Here is a 17,026-nt window from a genome sequence, read left to right on the forward strand (position 1 = left end):
CGTGCCGTGCCCTGCAATCTATCCGTGCGAAAGGCATCATCATCAATACCTTTCCTAGTCACCAAACCAAATTCGACCCGAACCCAAAACGCGACACCCGCCGTCTCTAGATTTCAACTATCTAGACCGGCATCGTCTCAGCAGTCGGCAACATGTCGACCGCTGTGAAAAGAGCGTAAGTAGCGAATGACCCAGCGCGCTGGCTGCATAATGGTCGGGGGCCCGGTTTGGTCGCTAACGTGATATTCTCGTTTAGGTGCGATGCTTGCCATCGTCGCAAAGTCAAGTGTGACGGCATCAACCCCTGCCGCAATTGCTCGTCAGCTCAATTGACCTGTACCTACAACGCCATCCCTCAAAAGAAGGGACCGAAGGGATCCAGAGCCAAAGTCATCAGCGAGTTGCGCGAAACACAACGCGCCACCAGCCTCTCCGCAAAGGTCCAGAGCCGCCTCAATGGCATCAACAGCCCGCCATGCACGCCGTCGCTGCAGCCCAACACCGGGCTACTGTCAAACGAGCTGATCAAAGAGAGCATCGAGTTCTTCTTCGCACACATGTACCCGACGATGCCGATCCTGAACCGCCAAAGGTTGGAACAGCAGTCGCTCTACATGGACCAGAGTCTGGACACATACACACTACTCACCTCGTTATGCGCCTTCGTACTTCTGCAGCCTGGCATGGTCATGCCCGGAAACGATCCACTTTTCGAGCACCCAGGCGCCAACATCACGTCGAGTCACCTGCTTCTAGAAGAAGCCATGCGCGTGCGCAAGGGATACGACTACACAGAATCCCCGACGCTCAATACTCTCTGCACAAGCTACTTCATCTTCGGCTGCTACTATGCTCTGGAGATGCATGAGAAGGCTTGGTACCATCTCCGAGAAGCCGCCACACTGGCACACATGGGCGGTATGACCCAGGAAGAGAAATTCATGCAGTTTGATGGTATCGAGTCTTCAAGGCGGAGGCGTCTATACTGGCTCGTATTTGTTGCCGAAAGGTTTGTTACTCTCCCATATTCTGTTATATATCGTTTCGGCTGACCTTGAGTTCCAGGGCATACGCACTCAAATATAACCGACCTCTGTCGCTCCCCACTGCCATAAATCCACCGACGATGAATGACGACCCCTCGGATCCTCTAGCACATCAGCTCAACGGATTCATCATGATGGTCAACCTCTTCCGGCCGTTCGACGACGCGTTCATGCTGTTCTGGAACAAGACACGCAATGAGTGCTCGCCGTCCTACCTCGGCGCCCTTCAGAAACAGGCCTCGGAAATGAACTCGCCTTATATGAATGGTGGAGATTCTCAAATTGGCGATATGCGCACCAACCAGCAATGGATGAAGACGGTCAACTGGCACCTCAGCATGCAAAGCGGATGTGTACCTCCGAACAGCGAGGACATGTCATATCAGTACCCTCTGGATGTTTCCAGAGACCTGATGTCCATCACTTCGCAGTTCTCTACCCAGAGCACAGACGTACTCGGCGTGCCTTTGGTGGCCAAGCTGATGGAGATTGCTTGCTCGTTGACCGACGTGCTAGCCATGCAGCCATCCTCCGGAGACCCTTTCAGCATTGGACCCCAGCAACACCTCCAGGCGCTGCTGCAGCTTGTCTCGATTCTCCGAGGAGGCCAGCACCACTTCATGCCTCTGCTCCTCAGCAAGGTGCACGATATCCTGCCCAGGCTCGCTAATCCCATGTTGCAGCGAGTGCCCGAGAATATCTGCAACATCGACATCTTTGATGGATTTGGCAACGCCGGCATGGCTCAGCCGCCTGTCATGACCGACTTCAAGGCTGAGCAGTTCAAGTCGGAACCTTACACACCTGCCCCAGTGCAACGAATCGACGAGATCACTGACTCGGGCAGCTCGACTGGCGCTCCTGCTGGAAATGAGATGAGCTCGCCTTTCCCTATGGCCAACTCGCCCGCCGTCGTGTCGCCTGGCATGGATTACCCCCACAACCAAAACCAGCAAGTTCACATGAACGGGTTTAACCCCATGCAGGATATGGTGATGAACCCATTGGGTCAGGGCCAATCGGCGTCCATCAATCAGTCGGCTCCGGTGACCACCCAAGCTGAACAGCAACATAGCAGCTTCCAGTCGCAGGCGGTTGCACCAAGCCACAACATCCATGGCCAAATGCCGCATCTCAATCAAAACATGAGTCAATCTCAGGGCATAGGTGGGATGGGCCATCGGCCACAAGGCTCAAGTCATAACCCATCATACAACCATATGATGATGAGCAGTATCCTCAACCGACAACCGCCTCAGAGGACGAACAGTTTCTCGATGCACCAACAAACACCGCAGGTGCCTCGGACCGTGGCCGACTTCCATGCGTTACAAAGAACAAACTCGGACAACGTCACGATGGGTGGCATGGGATTGAACCAAATGGGTTCCGAAATGGATTTCAGTGGCCTGAGGTAACATCCTGAAGGGCATACTGTTTGTCTATTTCGACCGTCTCCCCCTCGTTGCTTCGATTTACTCTTGTATATATATTAGACATGGCCACTCTCCCCTGCTGGATGGGGCTCGTTGCACTGGGAACCATATTACGCCAAAGATTATTAATTTCGACACGCGGTCGAAAACCACATTACGTTTACCTTCAAAAAAGAGCTGGAAAGAGATTGGGGAGTTTACAGCACGAAAAACCGGACTTTTTTCGAATAATGATTGCAAAGAAAGCATACGGACTTCAACGAGGGTCTACTACTGGGTAAGTGTTCTTTGTTGTTCTGGGAACTTGGGTAGGAGGGCAAACTGGCGTTTTCGGCGACGACTGGTGCTTTTTGGCGATCAGAAAAGAAATATTCCATCCGCGGACCACTGCAGTCGCGTCCCCTTTTTATTTTATTTTTACGACATACCAAGGAAGTAGTAGGATATAAAGGCAAACCGAGAATCGGGTCTCGCAGGATTTGAGAGCGTTCTGTTGTATGATTTAGCCCCTAACTAGAAATGCCTCAACGTCATAGCTTATTAGAAAGCCAAGAACATCATCACAAACTTATATCTGGTGTATTCTATATGCATATGTCCATTTGCGAGAATTTGGCTTGGATTGTGTGTTATGATGGTGAGCCATGTGCTAGGTATTGGCAGGCATTCTTTCTCTGCTGGGTGGTCTGGACAGGCGCAAGCTTGTCGTACAGCTACATGCAGTCTTGTGTTAGATCGACTTCCTTCCATGTTACCTTGCTTAGGTCAGTCAATAACAAGTGGTGGCTGGCATACCCAATCAAGGGAAATTGACTCCAATGGAATGCCACTCGTTCCTTACTATTGGTAAGGGAAAGCCGTTTCCGATGCTGTTGAACGTAACACAGCTTTCGTACTGTCAAGCTGGTAGAACATACTCGACCCCGAGCCCGTCACTTGTTAAATATTGGTTTTATGTACATGCTTGTCTTGCTTCGTTTCCCATTTTCGACTCTTAAGAGGACTAATGTTGACATATTGAACACCCCTCCATGCAGTTACTTCTCTGTAGCGGTTAGGAATGTGTCACCCGGCATTATCAAGACGCGATATGAGGGTATATGCGATTGTAGTCGTCGGTTCAGCAGAGACATAGGCAAAAAACATCCATATCCATGGAAACTCTCGATGCGACCAAGCTGTTTTTCTCACTTTCCTCTTGTGCTGCTTTCCAAAGTATCATTGGGTTGGTTCAAGAACCTTTTTGCTCTTGGTTTTCATATTTTATATTAGAATAATGTGTAAGATGTTTCCGCGAGTGTATCCGGTCGAACCCCCTAGACGCCTTTCCCCTTCCATCATGAGTTCAGGGCTGAATTCCTCCAACAGCTCCTCTGCGGTCGGCTCGCCTCCTCCGCAGAGCGTCAGCGAACTCCTCGTCTGGTGCCGAATGTTGCTTGTGTCCACCACTCGGTCTGCCACTTACTTTCCCACCGCATTGTCAGCCTCGGATTGTGCGGCTATCCACGCTGGCAGCCACCAGGTAGAACGTGGAGCAGGACGACCGTGGTCCTGCGGGGCCGGAGGTGTTCGAGGCCGTGGGCTGGCTGGCCGTGTTAAGCCGAGTCGCGTCGGCTCGCGTAGTTCGCGATATGATGCCCGCTTCTGGGTTCTGGAGAACCCTCACCAGCACACAGGACGGAATCGGAGGACTGCGTCTCGGAGAGTTTGCGCGGGCGGAGTTATGTGGTCTCCTCCGGATGGTCTGTCCGGTGGAAGGACCCGTGAAATCCACGCATGGCGGTTGCGCATCCGGGGGCCGAAGGCATGCTGCAACCTCCGTCGAAGGGCGGTAAGCCGAAAGCGGCTGCGCTGGTGCTTGGACTCAGCTCCCTTGGCAGGTTAGACAAAGCCTCCCGGCGCGGGCACACATCTCACCGATGCTTCCCGGGCAGAAAGCGTGCTGCGAGCCCCATGGTGGTGACGTCGTGGAGGTTCCCTCGCAGTCCTTCTGCATCGAGCGAAAATGCCGGTGTAGAATGCCCGCATCTGTCTTGTCGGGCATCGCGGCACTGTTTCCCAGGTACTTATCCCTGGCAGAGCTTTAACATTCTTGAGTTAGGTGTGAAAAGGAAATACACCAATTCCCTCTTGAAGTAAAATAATGTTCTGGAATTCATCTATCGACTTGCCTCTCTCCTAAGCTCAAATAGATGGCGATATTAAAGAAGCTAAGCTGGCCAATTAGGCACTCTATCACGATGATATTGTGTCGATTCCCACATCCGTTCATAGGGAGGGCAAACGCATCGCCTACCGTCCTGAATGCTCAAAGCCCGCTACCATGAGAATGCTCTTTCCCCTTCGGGCCCTTCGCTAGGAGGAGATGTAGCCGTAGTGGCGGTTGGTTGGTTCCATGTCACAAAAGGGCCAAACCACAGCAGCCGCCGCCCACTTTCAATACCTATCCCAAGGGGTCGGAAAACAGTGGGCGGTAGCACGTTGCTTCCTTCGTGCCGGCCACACAGCAAGCGTCGACGAATAGCTGTTCGGAAAGTCCACAGCCGTAGAGTCAAGCATACAACTGTACAAACGACAGCTTGGTGAAATACACCCTCAGCAACACCTCCAAACCACACGTGAGGCGCACCTGCCGTATTGCTTCCCTCGACTGGAACAGCCTCATGCGAGTTGTTATCTGAATTGTCATTATGTTAAGCGATTTCAGGGGCCCAAGCGATGAGTGTGAGAAATGTATGCTTTGCGCATTTGCTAGTACGCATTGTTCCCACATACTCATGTCAGAAAGGAGAAGGCCATCATTTCGATTAGATATGTTCGATTCTAGTACTTATTGCAATGGCTCGCTCATACAGACACTATGTCCTTTTCACATCAAGCACGTCATATCACGTCACTTATCGAGCAATACCACATTGATCTTCTTCAGCAACGTTTATTTCATCTATATTCATATCTCCTTGAACATGGTGTATATGAGATCCCTCATCTTAGCTGCCTGTCCTGTCTCACCTACTTTTCTCCCCTTTCCCCACACCTTTCTATCGTGAATTCGCTCTACTTGCTTACGGAGCCACTATCCTATCGACCAGGTCAGGTAGTAAGCCCCTTTACGCAAAATCAACCTCCCAATCCGCCCCCATCCGGACCCCCAACCGACCCAGCACCGCAAACGCCGCCCTCCCGCCCTCGGCCTTGTAAAAGTCGAGCCGGACCTTGTGCGTCTCGCCCCCGGACGTGACGGGCACCTCCTTCTTGCCCTCCCACGACGACGGCGCGCCCACCAGCACCACCTTGTCGAAGCTGACGTCGCGGAACTGCTTCATCCACTCGCCCTCCGCCTGGCCCTCGGCCGACGGCTTGGACGCCGCCTCGGACGTGAGCAGCAGCTGCTTGAACTCGAAGGCCCGGTGCAGGAACTGGCCCTTCTCGAACTCGAAGCTGTCGCCGTCGTCGACGTACAGCTCGCCCTTGGCCGAACCGTCCTTGCCGATCACCACGACCAGGGTGTAGTCGTCAAACTTCATCAGCTGGGTCGACCGACTGGGGATGTCGCGGCGGGGGAAGATGTGGCCGCCGCGCATGAGGATGGGAATGGTCTCGATTGGCGCCGACACGGAGACGGACTTGCCCTTGTGGGTCGAGACCTTGTTGTAGGTGAAGTAGTCGTAGTAGTTCTCGTCATCGGGGATGTAGACTTCGGTATCGAACTTGTCCTTCTCGACAATGGGCTTGACGAGCAGACCAGTAGAGCCAACGAAGAACTGATCATCCACGGCGAAACCAGACTCCTCGCTAGGGTGGGTCCAGTACATGGGACGGATGATGGGGCTGCCGTCCTGGTTGGCATGGAAGAAGGCCGTGTACCAAGAGGGCATGAGACTGTAGCGGAGACGCAGGGCCGCCGTGATGATGGAGCGGTGGGGCTCGGCAGCCATGTACGGCTCACGGCGGCGAGCGTCAATATGAGCGTGACCACGGAAGAAAGGATAGAAGGCACCAGCCTGGTACCATCGGGTCTGCAGCTCGATCTCGGGGTTGCCGAAGAAACCACCGACATCAGCTCCAGAGAAGGGGAAGCCGGCAATACCTTGGGCGAGAATCATGGGCACAGCGGCACCGAGATGGTCCCAGCTAGCCTGGTTGTCTCCCGTCCACATGGCGCCCAGTCGCTGAGAGCCAGCGAAGAAGGAGCGGGTAAGGACGAATGGTCGTCGCATCTCGCCCTTCTTGCGGCTCACCAGAGCCTCCCAGGTAGCATTGTGGAAGGTCATGCCGTTGATGTTGTGAACATCGCGGTGCTCCCAGTTACCGTGATGCAGGTTGTCCTTGGGCATGGTGACCTCGGGGCCGTTAAACACCGACGGCTCGTTCATGTCGTTCCAAATGTAGGTGTTCTCCATGGTACCCTTGAAGTAGTCATACTTGAACAGCGAGGTCCACCACTTGATGGCGGCGGGGTTGAAGGCGTCGATCCACATGGACGAACCAGGCCAGCACCAGCCATCGAAGTCGTTCGCATCCTTGTTCTTGACAGCCAAACCCTTGGACTTCATGTCGGAAATCACCGGGTAGTTATCCACGTTCTTGATATGAGGATCAATGATGGTCACCAGCTTGCGGCCGTGGTCATCCAACTGCTGGCCCATGGAGATAGGGTCCTTGAACATGTCCGGGTCCCAAGTGAAGTACTTCTTCTCGTGGGTGTACTCAATGTCGAGCCAGATGACATCATAGGGGATGTTGAACTTGTCCATCTTGCGATCGACCTCCTTAACATCATCGTCTGAGACGTAGTTCCAGCGGCACTGATGGTAGCCAAGCGAGAACTCGGCCGGCAGGGCAGTAGTGCCAGTCAGCTCGGCATAGTTCTTGCTGATGTCCTTGGGCGTGGGGCCGAGGAAGACGAAAACATCCATGATGCCGGACTCGGAAATCCAGTGCGTGTTGGTGCTGGCCTTGGAGTTCCTGTTCAGCGGGTTCTTGGAACCCTTGGCCTTGGTCACATCGATCCAGGTCTCGGCGCCGTTCAGCCAGAAGACACCGACGGTGGAGTCCTTTCGCTGAGCCTGCATGAACGGAATCGCTCCGTACAGCGTCATGGGGCTGTCCAAGACGTACTCGAAGACATCGGCATTGTACAAGCGGTAGGGTTCCTCGTAGTTGCCCTCGCCACCTCGCGTCTCCTTTAGTGACAGCGGGCCAGCGTGTTCGGGGATACCATAGACGTGCTCGTATCCGGGGAAGGTGATGTCAAGAGCAACACTCTCGGGGCCGCGAGGCTTGGTGTCGATGTTGCCGCCGAAGGTCTCATCCCACCAGGTGCTTTCGTCCAAGTGAGCCGGGACTTCTTCCTTCTTTGGCTCTTCCTCGGCCTTCTTCTCTTCGCCCTCTTGGCCTTCCTCGCCCTCCTTCTTCTCGGGCTCGGGCTTGTCGACCTTGGCTCTCCAGTGTTCCATGTTCATCAGACCGCGGTCGTTGAACTGGATCTGCGTGGTGCCATCGCGCTTGAAGTCGATGGCAAAGGGCTCGAACTTGATGACGGCCTCGAAGGCACCTTCGGGGCCGTACTGGACGGTGACGCCCGCCTTGTCCTCGTGGGTGATCTTGGCGTCCGTGTCGGGCGTGAGGCCGCCGACAATGGCCCACTTCTCGGCCTCGTTGTAGCGCTCCTTGCGGGCCTTGCTGTCGTGTCGGAGCTCGATGCTCTGGGACTTGCGCTTCTCCTCGTCGACGGTGACGCGGGCGGTGCCCGACTTGAGGAAGGATACGGTGAGGGGCAGGTTGACGGTGGAGCCCTGCTCGTCGACGGTCTTGAGGATGGTGGCTTCGAATTGGCCGTCCTTGAGGGAAACGGCGGCGGCGCCCTCGGCCGAGAAGATCTTGTAGGGGGCTTGCCAGGAAGACTGGGCAAGGGCGTGGTCGGCGTAGGCGCGGTTACGCCTGCAGAAGCCGGACTGGTGGCATTTCTTGAAATCGTTCTCTTTCACCAAGACGACCGGCGTGAAGAGCGAGCAGAGAACGGAGAGGAGGCAGAGGTAGGCCGTCCAGCTCGTGGACAGCGGACCGGAGCTCTTCATTCTGGGCGGTGTTGGACCCCAACGTGGGGATGTGGTCAATTGAGGTGCTGCTTGCTGGAGCTAAGTAGCGGAAACAGAACACAAGTTGGGACTGGGGGTTTCGTCTATCTGGACACCAGCCAATTGGTCCCGTCGTAAAAAGGCATGCGGGATCGCAGGTCCTTGTTGATGATGGGGGAGAATCAAATAGCCAGCAAGCAACGGCAAGCAGCTAAAGGCACTTGAAGTTCACTTGAACAGCTTAGCTGGCCGATTCCGAGGAGCTACCAATCATGGCCTGCAGGGGTCGGCCCAGGTCCCCGCACCCCTCTAATGCCCCCACCAGGGCCACGACCGCTAGCTCCAGCGTCATCATTCTAGGCCAGGCCATGATAGGTGAAAGCCCCTGAAACTGGCTCACCAACGTCAGTAATACAACACAGTCAATCACATACTCGAATCTCCAGTCATGATTCTGTCTGACACACCAAGAAAAAGGTACCAATTCGGGCCCTTGGAGGATCTTACAAAACTTGAAATCAATAACCACAGCCTACTAGGCTAGTGCCATGTTCAAGTGTCAACTTGCCTGCTAGCAACTTCCATGCATTCTGATAACTACTACTATTCCAACTTGACGGCAATTTCTGCTCACGACCATAGTAGGGAGGAAGCCGTGATCTCAATGCTTCTCCCTGACATATACTGGTGGAGGACAATCAAGTCTGGTCTGTTCTCGTTTCACTTCCAAGTAAATGGATCTTTCCACACGTACGCCCCGCACTGTCACCATTCGAACATCAAGTAGACATAAGACAATAAGACAGTATGCATGGACGGCATCAGAACCCTTTGCTCTATTCACCAACTCCCGCAACAACAGCTACTTGGTTGCCAACTCTCGAGGCTATGGTACATAAAGTGAGTGGGCAGGCGGAGATTCGATTACAAGTACAGGCCCTCGGGCTCTCCTTCCTGCTTGGTCCGCAGCACCCGCTCCCGGGCAGCTCTGAAATCCGCCATCTGCACCCGCATACGTCGCTCTCTCAGCGCCAAGAGACCGGCTTCCGAGCAGATGGCCTTGATGTCGGCACCAGACAGGTCATCCTTTTGTGAGATGAACTCGTCCAAGTCCACATCGTCGTTCAAGCTCATCTTGGACGTGTGCAGGGTGAAGATCTTGCGCTTCGTGTTCTGGTCGGGGTTCTCAAAGAGAATCTTACGATCGATTCGTCCAGGTCGAATCAGAGCCGGGTCAAGAGTGTCGATCTTGTTGGTGGCCATGATGACCTTGACATCACCACGGTCATCGAAACCATCCAGCTGGTTCAGCAGCTCCAACATGGTTCGCTGCACCTCACGCTCACCGCCCGATGTCGAGTCGTAACGTTTTGTGCCGATGGCATCAATCTCATCGATGAAGACAATAGAGGGCGCGTTCTCACCAGCGACCTGGAAGAGCTGTCGCACAAGTCTCGGACCGTCACCAAGGTACTTCTGGATCAGCTCGGAACCGACGATACGCAGGAAAGTCGCAGACGTCTGGTTGGCAACAGCCTTGGCCAGCAGCGTCTTTCCGGTACCGGGAGCACCGTAGAGAATGACACCCTTGGGAGGCTTGATACCCATCTCCTCGTACAGCTCGGGATGCATCAGCGGCAGCTCCACCGACTCTCGCACTTCCTGAATCTGCTGCTCCAAACCACCGATATCAGCGTACGACTCGGTCGGGGCCTTGTCGAGCTTCATGACGTTGACGGCCGGGTCTGTGTCATCGGTAAGAACGCCGACGATAGAGACGCTCTTGTGATGCAGCAGCACGGAAGCACCGGGCTCCAGAAGGTCCTTGTCGACGAAGCTCATGATGCTGACGTAGTACTCGGGGCCGGTCGTGCTGGAAACGATGGCGTGGTCGTCATCAATCATCTCCTCAAGAGTGCCGACGCCCATGGGGCTGCCACGCATGTCATCTACACGGCCACGCTCGTCGGCGTTGCGGTCGGTGCCGGCATCGAGATCGGACACGGGAGGGCCCGAGTTGTCCTTGGCGGCCTTTGCCTTGCGTAGACGTTCCTGGTTCTCGACATATTCCTCCTCGAGCAGTAGGTGATCGTGGATACGTTGCATGCGTAGTAAGCGCAACTTGCATCGACTTGTCGGGTAGATGGCAGGCAGCTTGGCAGAGGCCGAGGCACCGGCTTGCTTTCTCTTCTTGCGACCGACGCGGGTGGTAGGTCGTGGCGGAGGCTCGTACTTGGGCTTCTCCTTCTGTTGGTAGCAAGGGTATGTCAGTGGACGCAACGAATGAATGCCATCAGATGGCGAGCACTGTAGGTAAAATACAGAGGGAGATGAGTAGAAACCATACCTTCTTATCCTTGTCCTGGTTTCCATCGGGGCCACCGCCTCCCATGCCCGACTGGTTTTGACCCTGTGACGAGAGTGTCAGTGAATGACGAAAGCGACTGGCGGGTACGGTGCTCGGAGCTTACCATCTTGCTTTTGCGATGTCCCAGTCAAGAGATGCAATGTCTTGCTGTGGCGGATTGGAGCAATAAACAAGGAAATGCGCTTGATGTTGGCGCAAAGTGATGTATGGGTTAGGTAGTGGTTGGTGGTGATGTGGATGTTGATGGATGTTGATGGACGGATGCGGACGAGGCAAGGCTAGGGCTCTCACTTCCGACCTCAGACCCTCAGCTTCCTTCCTTTCGGAGGTGCGCTGCGTTGTCATCAGGCGTCAGAGGGACGCGATTGCAGCTAAACCTCGCTGACCTAAGCACTTGGCCCGAGCTTGAGCTGGCTGGGCCGTAGGCTGTAGCTAAGGCGGGGTACAAGGGTACAAGGCAAGCATTCCCCCATTCCTTGAATCAATTGTTCAATTGATAGTGAAGAGCTACGCCTGTGGCAGGACGTTGAACTGGAGTGGGAAAATACTACTACTGATGATTGCCATTTAATATTGGTATGAGGGAGACATTGATAATGTTCTTACGAGATCCGATGAAGCTTTGGCATTTAATTGGTTTTGGTTGGTTTGAATGCTGCTACTTTAGCCTAGGTGGAAGCTGTACTGAATTCCCCTAGATGGAGTTCGGTAACCTCGTCTACATCTCAGCCAACAGGCAAGTCATCGAAGATTTGCCATTGTTCTATTTATGTAACGAGTCTATCTGCGGCCTATAACAAAGCCAGTAGACATGCATCGGGTATTACGTAGTGCTACCTACCTATGTAGTGTGCTCAATCTGCTTAATGAGACCACTCCCCATCGACCTTCTCAAAGTAGTCCAGGAACCCCTTGAAGAACTTGACGCCCAGCCCGGGGTCCAAGCTGCCCGTCGTCGCGCGCACCGAGTGCATCGACAGCTGCGGCATGCCCGCGTCCGCCGCCTTGACCCCCATGACGCTGCTCAGCGTCGGGCCCACGGTCCCGCCCGACCGCGAGTCGTTGCGGATCATGAACGTCTGCGGCGTGCACGCCGCCAGCTCGCAGACCCGCGTGAGGACCGCCGTCGAGACCGCGTCCGTCGTCATGTGCCCGTTCGAGTCGGCGCAGATCACGATGCCCACGTTGAGCCGCGGCGCGTGGTCGTCGAGGTACTTGCCCGCGAAGTTGGGGTTGATGGCGTGCGTCACGTCGGCCGACACCAGGAACGACTGCGCGTACGTCCGGCCGATGACGCTGGGGCCGTACGAGGCCGACGCCTTCTCGCAGAGGGACTCGACGGCGCGCTCGATCACCAGGGGCAGGAAGTTACCCTTGGCACCCTGGCGAAGGAGGGAGCCGATCTCCTCATCGTCAAACAGTGCTACCATCTTGATAATGCCCTCATCTTCGCCAGACTCGGCAGCAAGCAGACCCTCCAAAGCGGCCCAGCTGCACAGCTTGTCGTCGATGCGGCCGGCCGTGATGAACTCCTTGTCCATTCCAGCGACGGTGGCAGGCTGGAAATCAAACAGCTCAAGCTCCCAGTTGACAATCTGGGAGTAGTCTTTGATGCCGAGCTCGGAACCGATCAGCTTCACCAGCTTAGGAGGTTGCGTTGCAACGAAAGAGCCAGCAGGGCCCAGAGACTCTTGAGTCGCGGGGCTCAAAGAAGGGTACAAATCGGAGTTGTCAAGTCCGATAATCGGCACCGCTTGAGTCTCCTTGTTGTTTGTGCCCATCATACCCACGCCAAAGTGAGGAGCAAGGGTAGGGATTTTGGCAACTGCATCATAAACAGGTCAGCGTCCATCCGTCATTAGGTCTGTAATATAGTGGCACCTACTTGGCCAGCCGAGCTTCACGAGCTTGGATGTCGTCTTGCCCGAGTCATCGCGCACGATAACGCGGCCGCCAATGCTCAGGTCGCGGTCCCACCAGGTCTCGTTCAGCCCGCCAGCGTAGGGCGCAACGCCCAGCTGGAGGTAGCCCGCCTTGTTGGGCTTGTTGCTCACGGGCTTGAGCTTGGCCGTCAAGGCATCGATGTGACCTGCGATCATGGCGACTCCATTGCCCGGCTTGTAGGCCTTCCCGACGGTGAAGGCGATCAAGGAGCTGCCATTGCGCGTGGTGTAGTACTTGCCACCAGCTTGCACCTTGCCGGTCCAGTCGTCTCTTGCCGGAAGCTACATCATCATTGATCAGTCGAGTCCAATATTATGCCATGTAGGACGTTGGTGATTTGCTAACCTCCTTGTAGCCACCCTTGGCCAGCCGGCTCTTGAAGTGGTCGACGGTGTGGAATATGGTTGGGTTCTCTTGCAGGAACTCGCAGAAAGGCGTGGTATAATTCTCGGGCTTGATGTCTGCTGCCTTGGCAGTCTTCGGGGTAGGGGCTTCTCGGCGGGTTTCGCGCTCGGCAGCGCTGGTGGTTGATTGCGACATGCTCGCTGCGTTCTCGGCGGCAGCCATGCGAAGGGACAGGTTGGAGTCGCGCTGTCGCAAGAAGTCGGGAGTGTGTCGCGTCATGGTAGAGGGCGGGAAGATTGCAGGTTTCGACAGCTCAATCAATTCACAAGAAGACAGAGCAACTAAATAAGGAATACGAGAGGGTTGAGTAATGTTCGTAGGGAGACTGACTTGTTTGGCTTACCACGTGGTTCGCCGCCAATACTGCGAACAGCTATGACCTCGGGTTAGACAGAGCGAGATAAGGCCTTATCAGCCCCCTACGATCGCCGTCATCGCTAGGCCGCCCTCCTGAGCCAGCCGATTTAGGCAACTCGGTACGTGCCATGGGAACACGACGTCGCAGACGAAACCACATGTCCTCAATTAGGGGAGTGCCAATGCAGGCATATCTCAGTTGGTAGTTCAAGATTCCATGGCTCTATATTGCGCATGAGCGAAGTTGAATCCAAAGTTTACCTGCTTGAATTGGCTTCTATTCGTTTTTAGACCCCTAAGCTGCAGGCGGTTTACGTAAGGAAATTTGGGTGCCACTCACGTCCATCAATTGATACCTATTCCGTAGAAGGTCCCCCATTTGCCCGGGGAACCCCTTCCCTGTCTGCCGGCCAGATCATTTTCAGACTGGCCTAATTACTCCATACATGTACTCACGGTCGGTTGTGTAGGTGATTTTTAAGATAGCTCGAACAGCTGGACTTTGTGAGATATCTGAGAAGCATATTGCCAACAAGCAACTTGCCAGGCTCGAATGGTGGCTGAATAAAGCTGGCGATCTGTTTCAAGGAACAAATATCTGGTCACTTACAAGAGCTAAAGTTGAAGATGAACAAACATACAGAGAGCTTTGAATTCAATTCATAGATGGCAGCTATGGACATGACCAATGGAACTCCCCTACTTAAATGCATGGAGAGGTGAAAAATGTTTATTTATCTGCGCGACTACCGGGAATACGAGCATGCTACCCACTTGGATATCAGAAAAAGTGTCTGCGCTCGAGTAACGCGACAAAATGTACAGAAAGATTGTGAGGTCTCAGCCTCCCCGCAGGATTCATCACAGACAACATGGTGAAAAGAACAGATGGCAATCCAGTTGTTGATGTCTCTATGCCCCCAGTAGCCCTCGGTCATTGCAACTTGCGCGGGGAAGGTTGTGTTGCAGATACAACCCATACTACTCTCCGAGACATCTCGAGTTGGAAAGGAAGAAAAGTTGAAATGTAGAAAAAGCTGGAGTCGACTGGCGCTGCTTTTATACCCGCCCAGATTGCTACACCTTGAGAGGGTTTATCCTTTCCAAGGTTTGCGAGGTACTCATAACCCTGATGGCCGTCAATTTGCGTACCGAGTTACCAGAAACACCAAGAACGTTAAAGAGAGCTCCCTCAAATTGTAAATACAGGAGCAGGAAAGTGATCGACTCAATATAATATTTGGTAAGGTGGTATAGTACTGAGCTTGTCTCTCGAGATGATCCTCCTGATGATTGATTCACCAATAGCAGCTTAAGGGCCCCCATTGGCAGCTGTTCATACCCATACAGGTCGACCAGAGAGTGCATATGTGCTACAGAGTAATCCCAGGAGTTTTTCTCAAAGGTCCAAGAAATATACGAGGTACTCTTATTGCGGCTTTTGGTGATTCTCGAAAGATAGGGGTAGCTCGCACATTTGCCTTCGAGCACCCGACCCCACTTTACTCCTCCCCTCGGAGCACATACTTATCAATCAAATAGTTTAAGTCCGCCATAATGAGCCCCCTCATCCCCCGATCCGGAAAATCCAACGACGTGACAATCATCGTCTGCGCCGCGTAGAGCCGATTGCGGTCGTCGGCTTCCCGGCGCGGCTCGCTCGGCGGGTAGTGCTTGAAGTACTCGCGGCGGTACCTCTCGTCCGCCATCCGGTGGTGCGCGCACCGCCAGATGCCGACCTCCTTCTCGTGGTGGGCGTAGTAGGCGCACGCGTCGTAGACAAAGATCTCGCCCGTCGCCCGGTCCGTGCCAATGTTGGACTCCCATAGGTCGCCGTGGATCAGCGTGGGCTTGATGGTCCGGCCCTCGGCCACGAGGGCGTCCAGGAGGCGCGGGATGAGTCTGTCCAGGGTGATCTGGATCACGTCGTCGAACTCCTTCCAGTACCCGTTCGCGGCCTTCTCGAGCTCGTAGATGTCGTGCATGAGCCGCTGGAAGTAGGAGGTCCAGCTACTGTCCCAAGAGGTGTTCAAGGGGTTCTTTCCGTCGAAGGTCGTGCAATGGAAGCCGAACTTGCCGTTCGGAAACTTGCTGCTCCGATGAAAAGCGGCGAGCTTCTTCCCAAGGTCGGCAGCATCAGGAAGGTCATGGATGATGTCAAGGTAATCACATAGGAAGAAGTAGCCTTCTCCCGGTCGCAGGGCCCGTACCCACGGGGCTTCGGGACTATGCTGGGCATAGTTCTGTAAATGGCTGACATGACCTCATAGTCCCCGTAGACTCGCTCTGCGGCATCCCTGAGGCTCATTGTCTGGATGGGTAGAGAGTTACATGATCAGTGTGCCGTTGACTTTGAGCCTACGAAGCGACGCACATTGAGACTCCAGGCACTCACCTTTAGAAAGTAAGAACGGGTTGAGCCATCAGTCATTTGAACATCAATTCTCTTGGTATCCGACCAAAGCGAGGTGCCATACTGGTAAACCCTGATGACTTCGTCCCCCTTTTCGAGTGCTGGTTTCAATGATCAGAATACGCAACCACAATCTCCAGTTTCAGGCCACTGTTCGAATTACCTGTCAAGACGTTCGGGTGTAAAGGGATGAGCTCGGCATTCATTGCAGCCCCCTGAGTGACCTCTTCCAACTCGGTTGGGGCCTCGATAGGCGTGTCATGGGCTATTTCAACTCCGCCTCCTGGCACAGCAGCTTCTGGTTCAGTCATGGCAGCCGCTTCTTCTCTGGGTAAGACTACGAATCCATATATTTTCCACAGTAGATGCGGAGATTAAGTAGATACTTCAGTGAGAATAACAATATCATGCGTGCTTATCTTGAGTTGCATATCCCAGTTTGGCAGGCGGGGTAAGTTGCAAGCAAACAACCAACATCCGTCTTTGACCAACTGCCCAAACGTTCCACATGGATTTCATCTCAAAGGCCAGGCTTAGGATCGATTCAGACCGTCACTGAATGAAGTAAACTCAACATGCCTGTCAGAATCTCGGTTTGTCCCAATGGAAATGTTTTGTTTGGTGGCACGACAGCTGGGTTTTGGTGTGTAGGTGCAGTAGCGAGGTGCAAGTTACCCTCGAATCAAACGGCGATTGAAAGATGTCTGGTCGGCCTCCCGCAGTAACACGTCAATTCCCCAGCCTTATTTGCAAGAGGTGATCAGGCATTGCCAGACTCGCTGCGTATCGATGTCATCGGGCATCAAACAGTAACAAACATCAACATTCCATGTTGTAACTGAATTAGCAGAGGCCTAAGCCCATCAAGGCCATCACTTGTCCCGCCTGAGCAAACGGAATCCTAGCTCGACAGTACTGTCTTTACTTCCTACAAGGTTCGTGTACCGTGAGGTTGCTGGCTGCCTGGAGAATAACAT

The 17,026-nt window shown here is 54.1% G+C and overlaps 6 protein-coding genes across 6 annotated transcripts; 2 read left to right on the forward strand and 4 right to left on the reverse strand.

Annotated features, from left to right (window-relative positions):
- Nucleotides 1-152: 152 nt before the first annotated feature.
- PG997_015016 (uncharacterized protein) lies at nt 153-2,464 on the forward strand (the record flags this gene model as incomplete). Its single annotated transcript, XM_066819330.1, has 3 exons — nt 153-175; nt 257-1,009; nt 1,066-2,464. 3 exons carry the CDS (start codon nt 153-155, stop codon nt 2,462-2,464), a joined length of 2,175 nt encoding a protein of 724 aa, XP_066661518.1.
- Nucleotides 2,465-3,821: 1,357 nt separating this feature from the next.
- PG997_015017 (uncharacterized protein) lies at nt 3,822-4,367 on the forward strand (the record flags this gene model as incomplete). Its single annotated transcript, XM_066819331.1, has 1 exon — nt 3,822-4,367. One exon carries the CDS (start codon nt 3,822-3,824, stop codon nt 4,365-4,367), a length of 546 nt encoding a protein of 181 aa, XP_066661519.1.
- Nucleotides 4,368-5,592: 1,225 nt separating this feature from the next.
- On the reverse strand, nt 5,593-8,562 carry PG997_015018 (glucosidase ii alpha subunit; the record flags this gene model as incomplete). Its single annotated transcript, XM_066819332.1, has 1 exon — nt 5,593-8,562. One exon carries the CDS (start codon nt 8,560-8,562, stop codon nt 5,593-5,595), a length of 2,970 nt encoding a protein of 989 aa, XP_066661520.1.
- A 924-nt stretch (nt 8,563-9,486) lies between these two features.
- On the reverse strand, nt 9,487-11,036 carry PG997_015019 (uncharacterized protein; the record flags this gene model as incomplete). The annotated part of the gene is made up of 3 exons (XM_066819333.1): nt 9,487-10,809; nt 10,910-10,972; nt 11,034-11,036. The coding sequence occupies 3 exons, from the start codon at nt 11,034-11,036 to the stop codon at nt 9,487-9,489; spliced, it is 1,389 nt and encodes a 462-aa protein (XP_066661521.1).
- Nucleotides 11,037-11,793: 757 nt separating this feature from the next.
- PG997_015020 (aminopeptidase I zinc metalloprotease-domain-containing protein) lies at nt 11,794-13,498 on the reverse strand (the record flags this gene model as incomplete). The annotated part of the gene is made up of 3 exons (XM_066819334.1): nt 11,794-12,755; nt 12,816-13,155; nt 13,220-13,498. 3 exons carry the CDS (start codon nt 13,496-13,498, stop codon nt 11,794-11,796), a joined length of 1,581 nt encoding a protein of 526 aa, XP_066661522.1.
- A 1,640-nt stretch (nt 13,499-15,138) lies between these two features.
- PG997_015021 (vegetative incompatibility protein 4) lies at nt 15,139-16,360 on the reverse strand (the record flags this gene model as incomplete). Its single annotated transcript, XM_066819335.1, has 3 exons — nt 15,139-15,867; nt 16,032-16,150; nt 16,213-16,360. The coding sequence occupies 3 exons, from the start codon at nt 16,358-16,360 to the stop codon at nt 15,139-15,141; spliced, it is 996 nt and encodes a 331-aa protein (XP_066661523.1).
- Nucleotides 16,361-17,026: the final 666 nt, after the last annotated feature.

This window comes from Apiospora hydei (genome assembly GCF_038363865.1).
Source record: "Apiospora hydei strain CBS 114990 chromosome Unknown utg000010l_segment0_segment0, whole genome shotgun sequence".
Taxonomy (NCBI): Eukaryota; Fungi; Ascomycota; class Sordariomycetes; order Amphisphaeriales; family Apiosporaceae; genus Apiospora; species Apiospora hydei.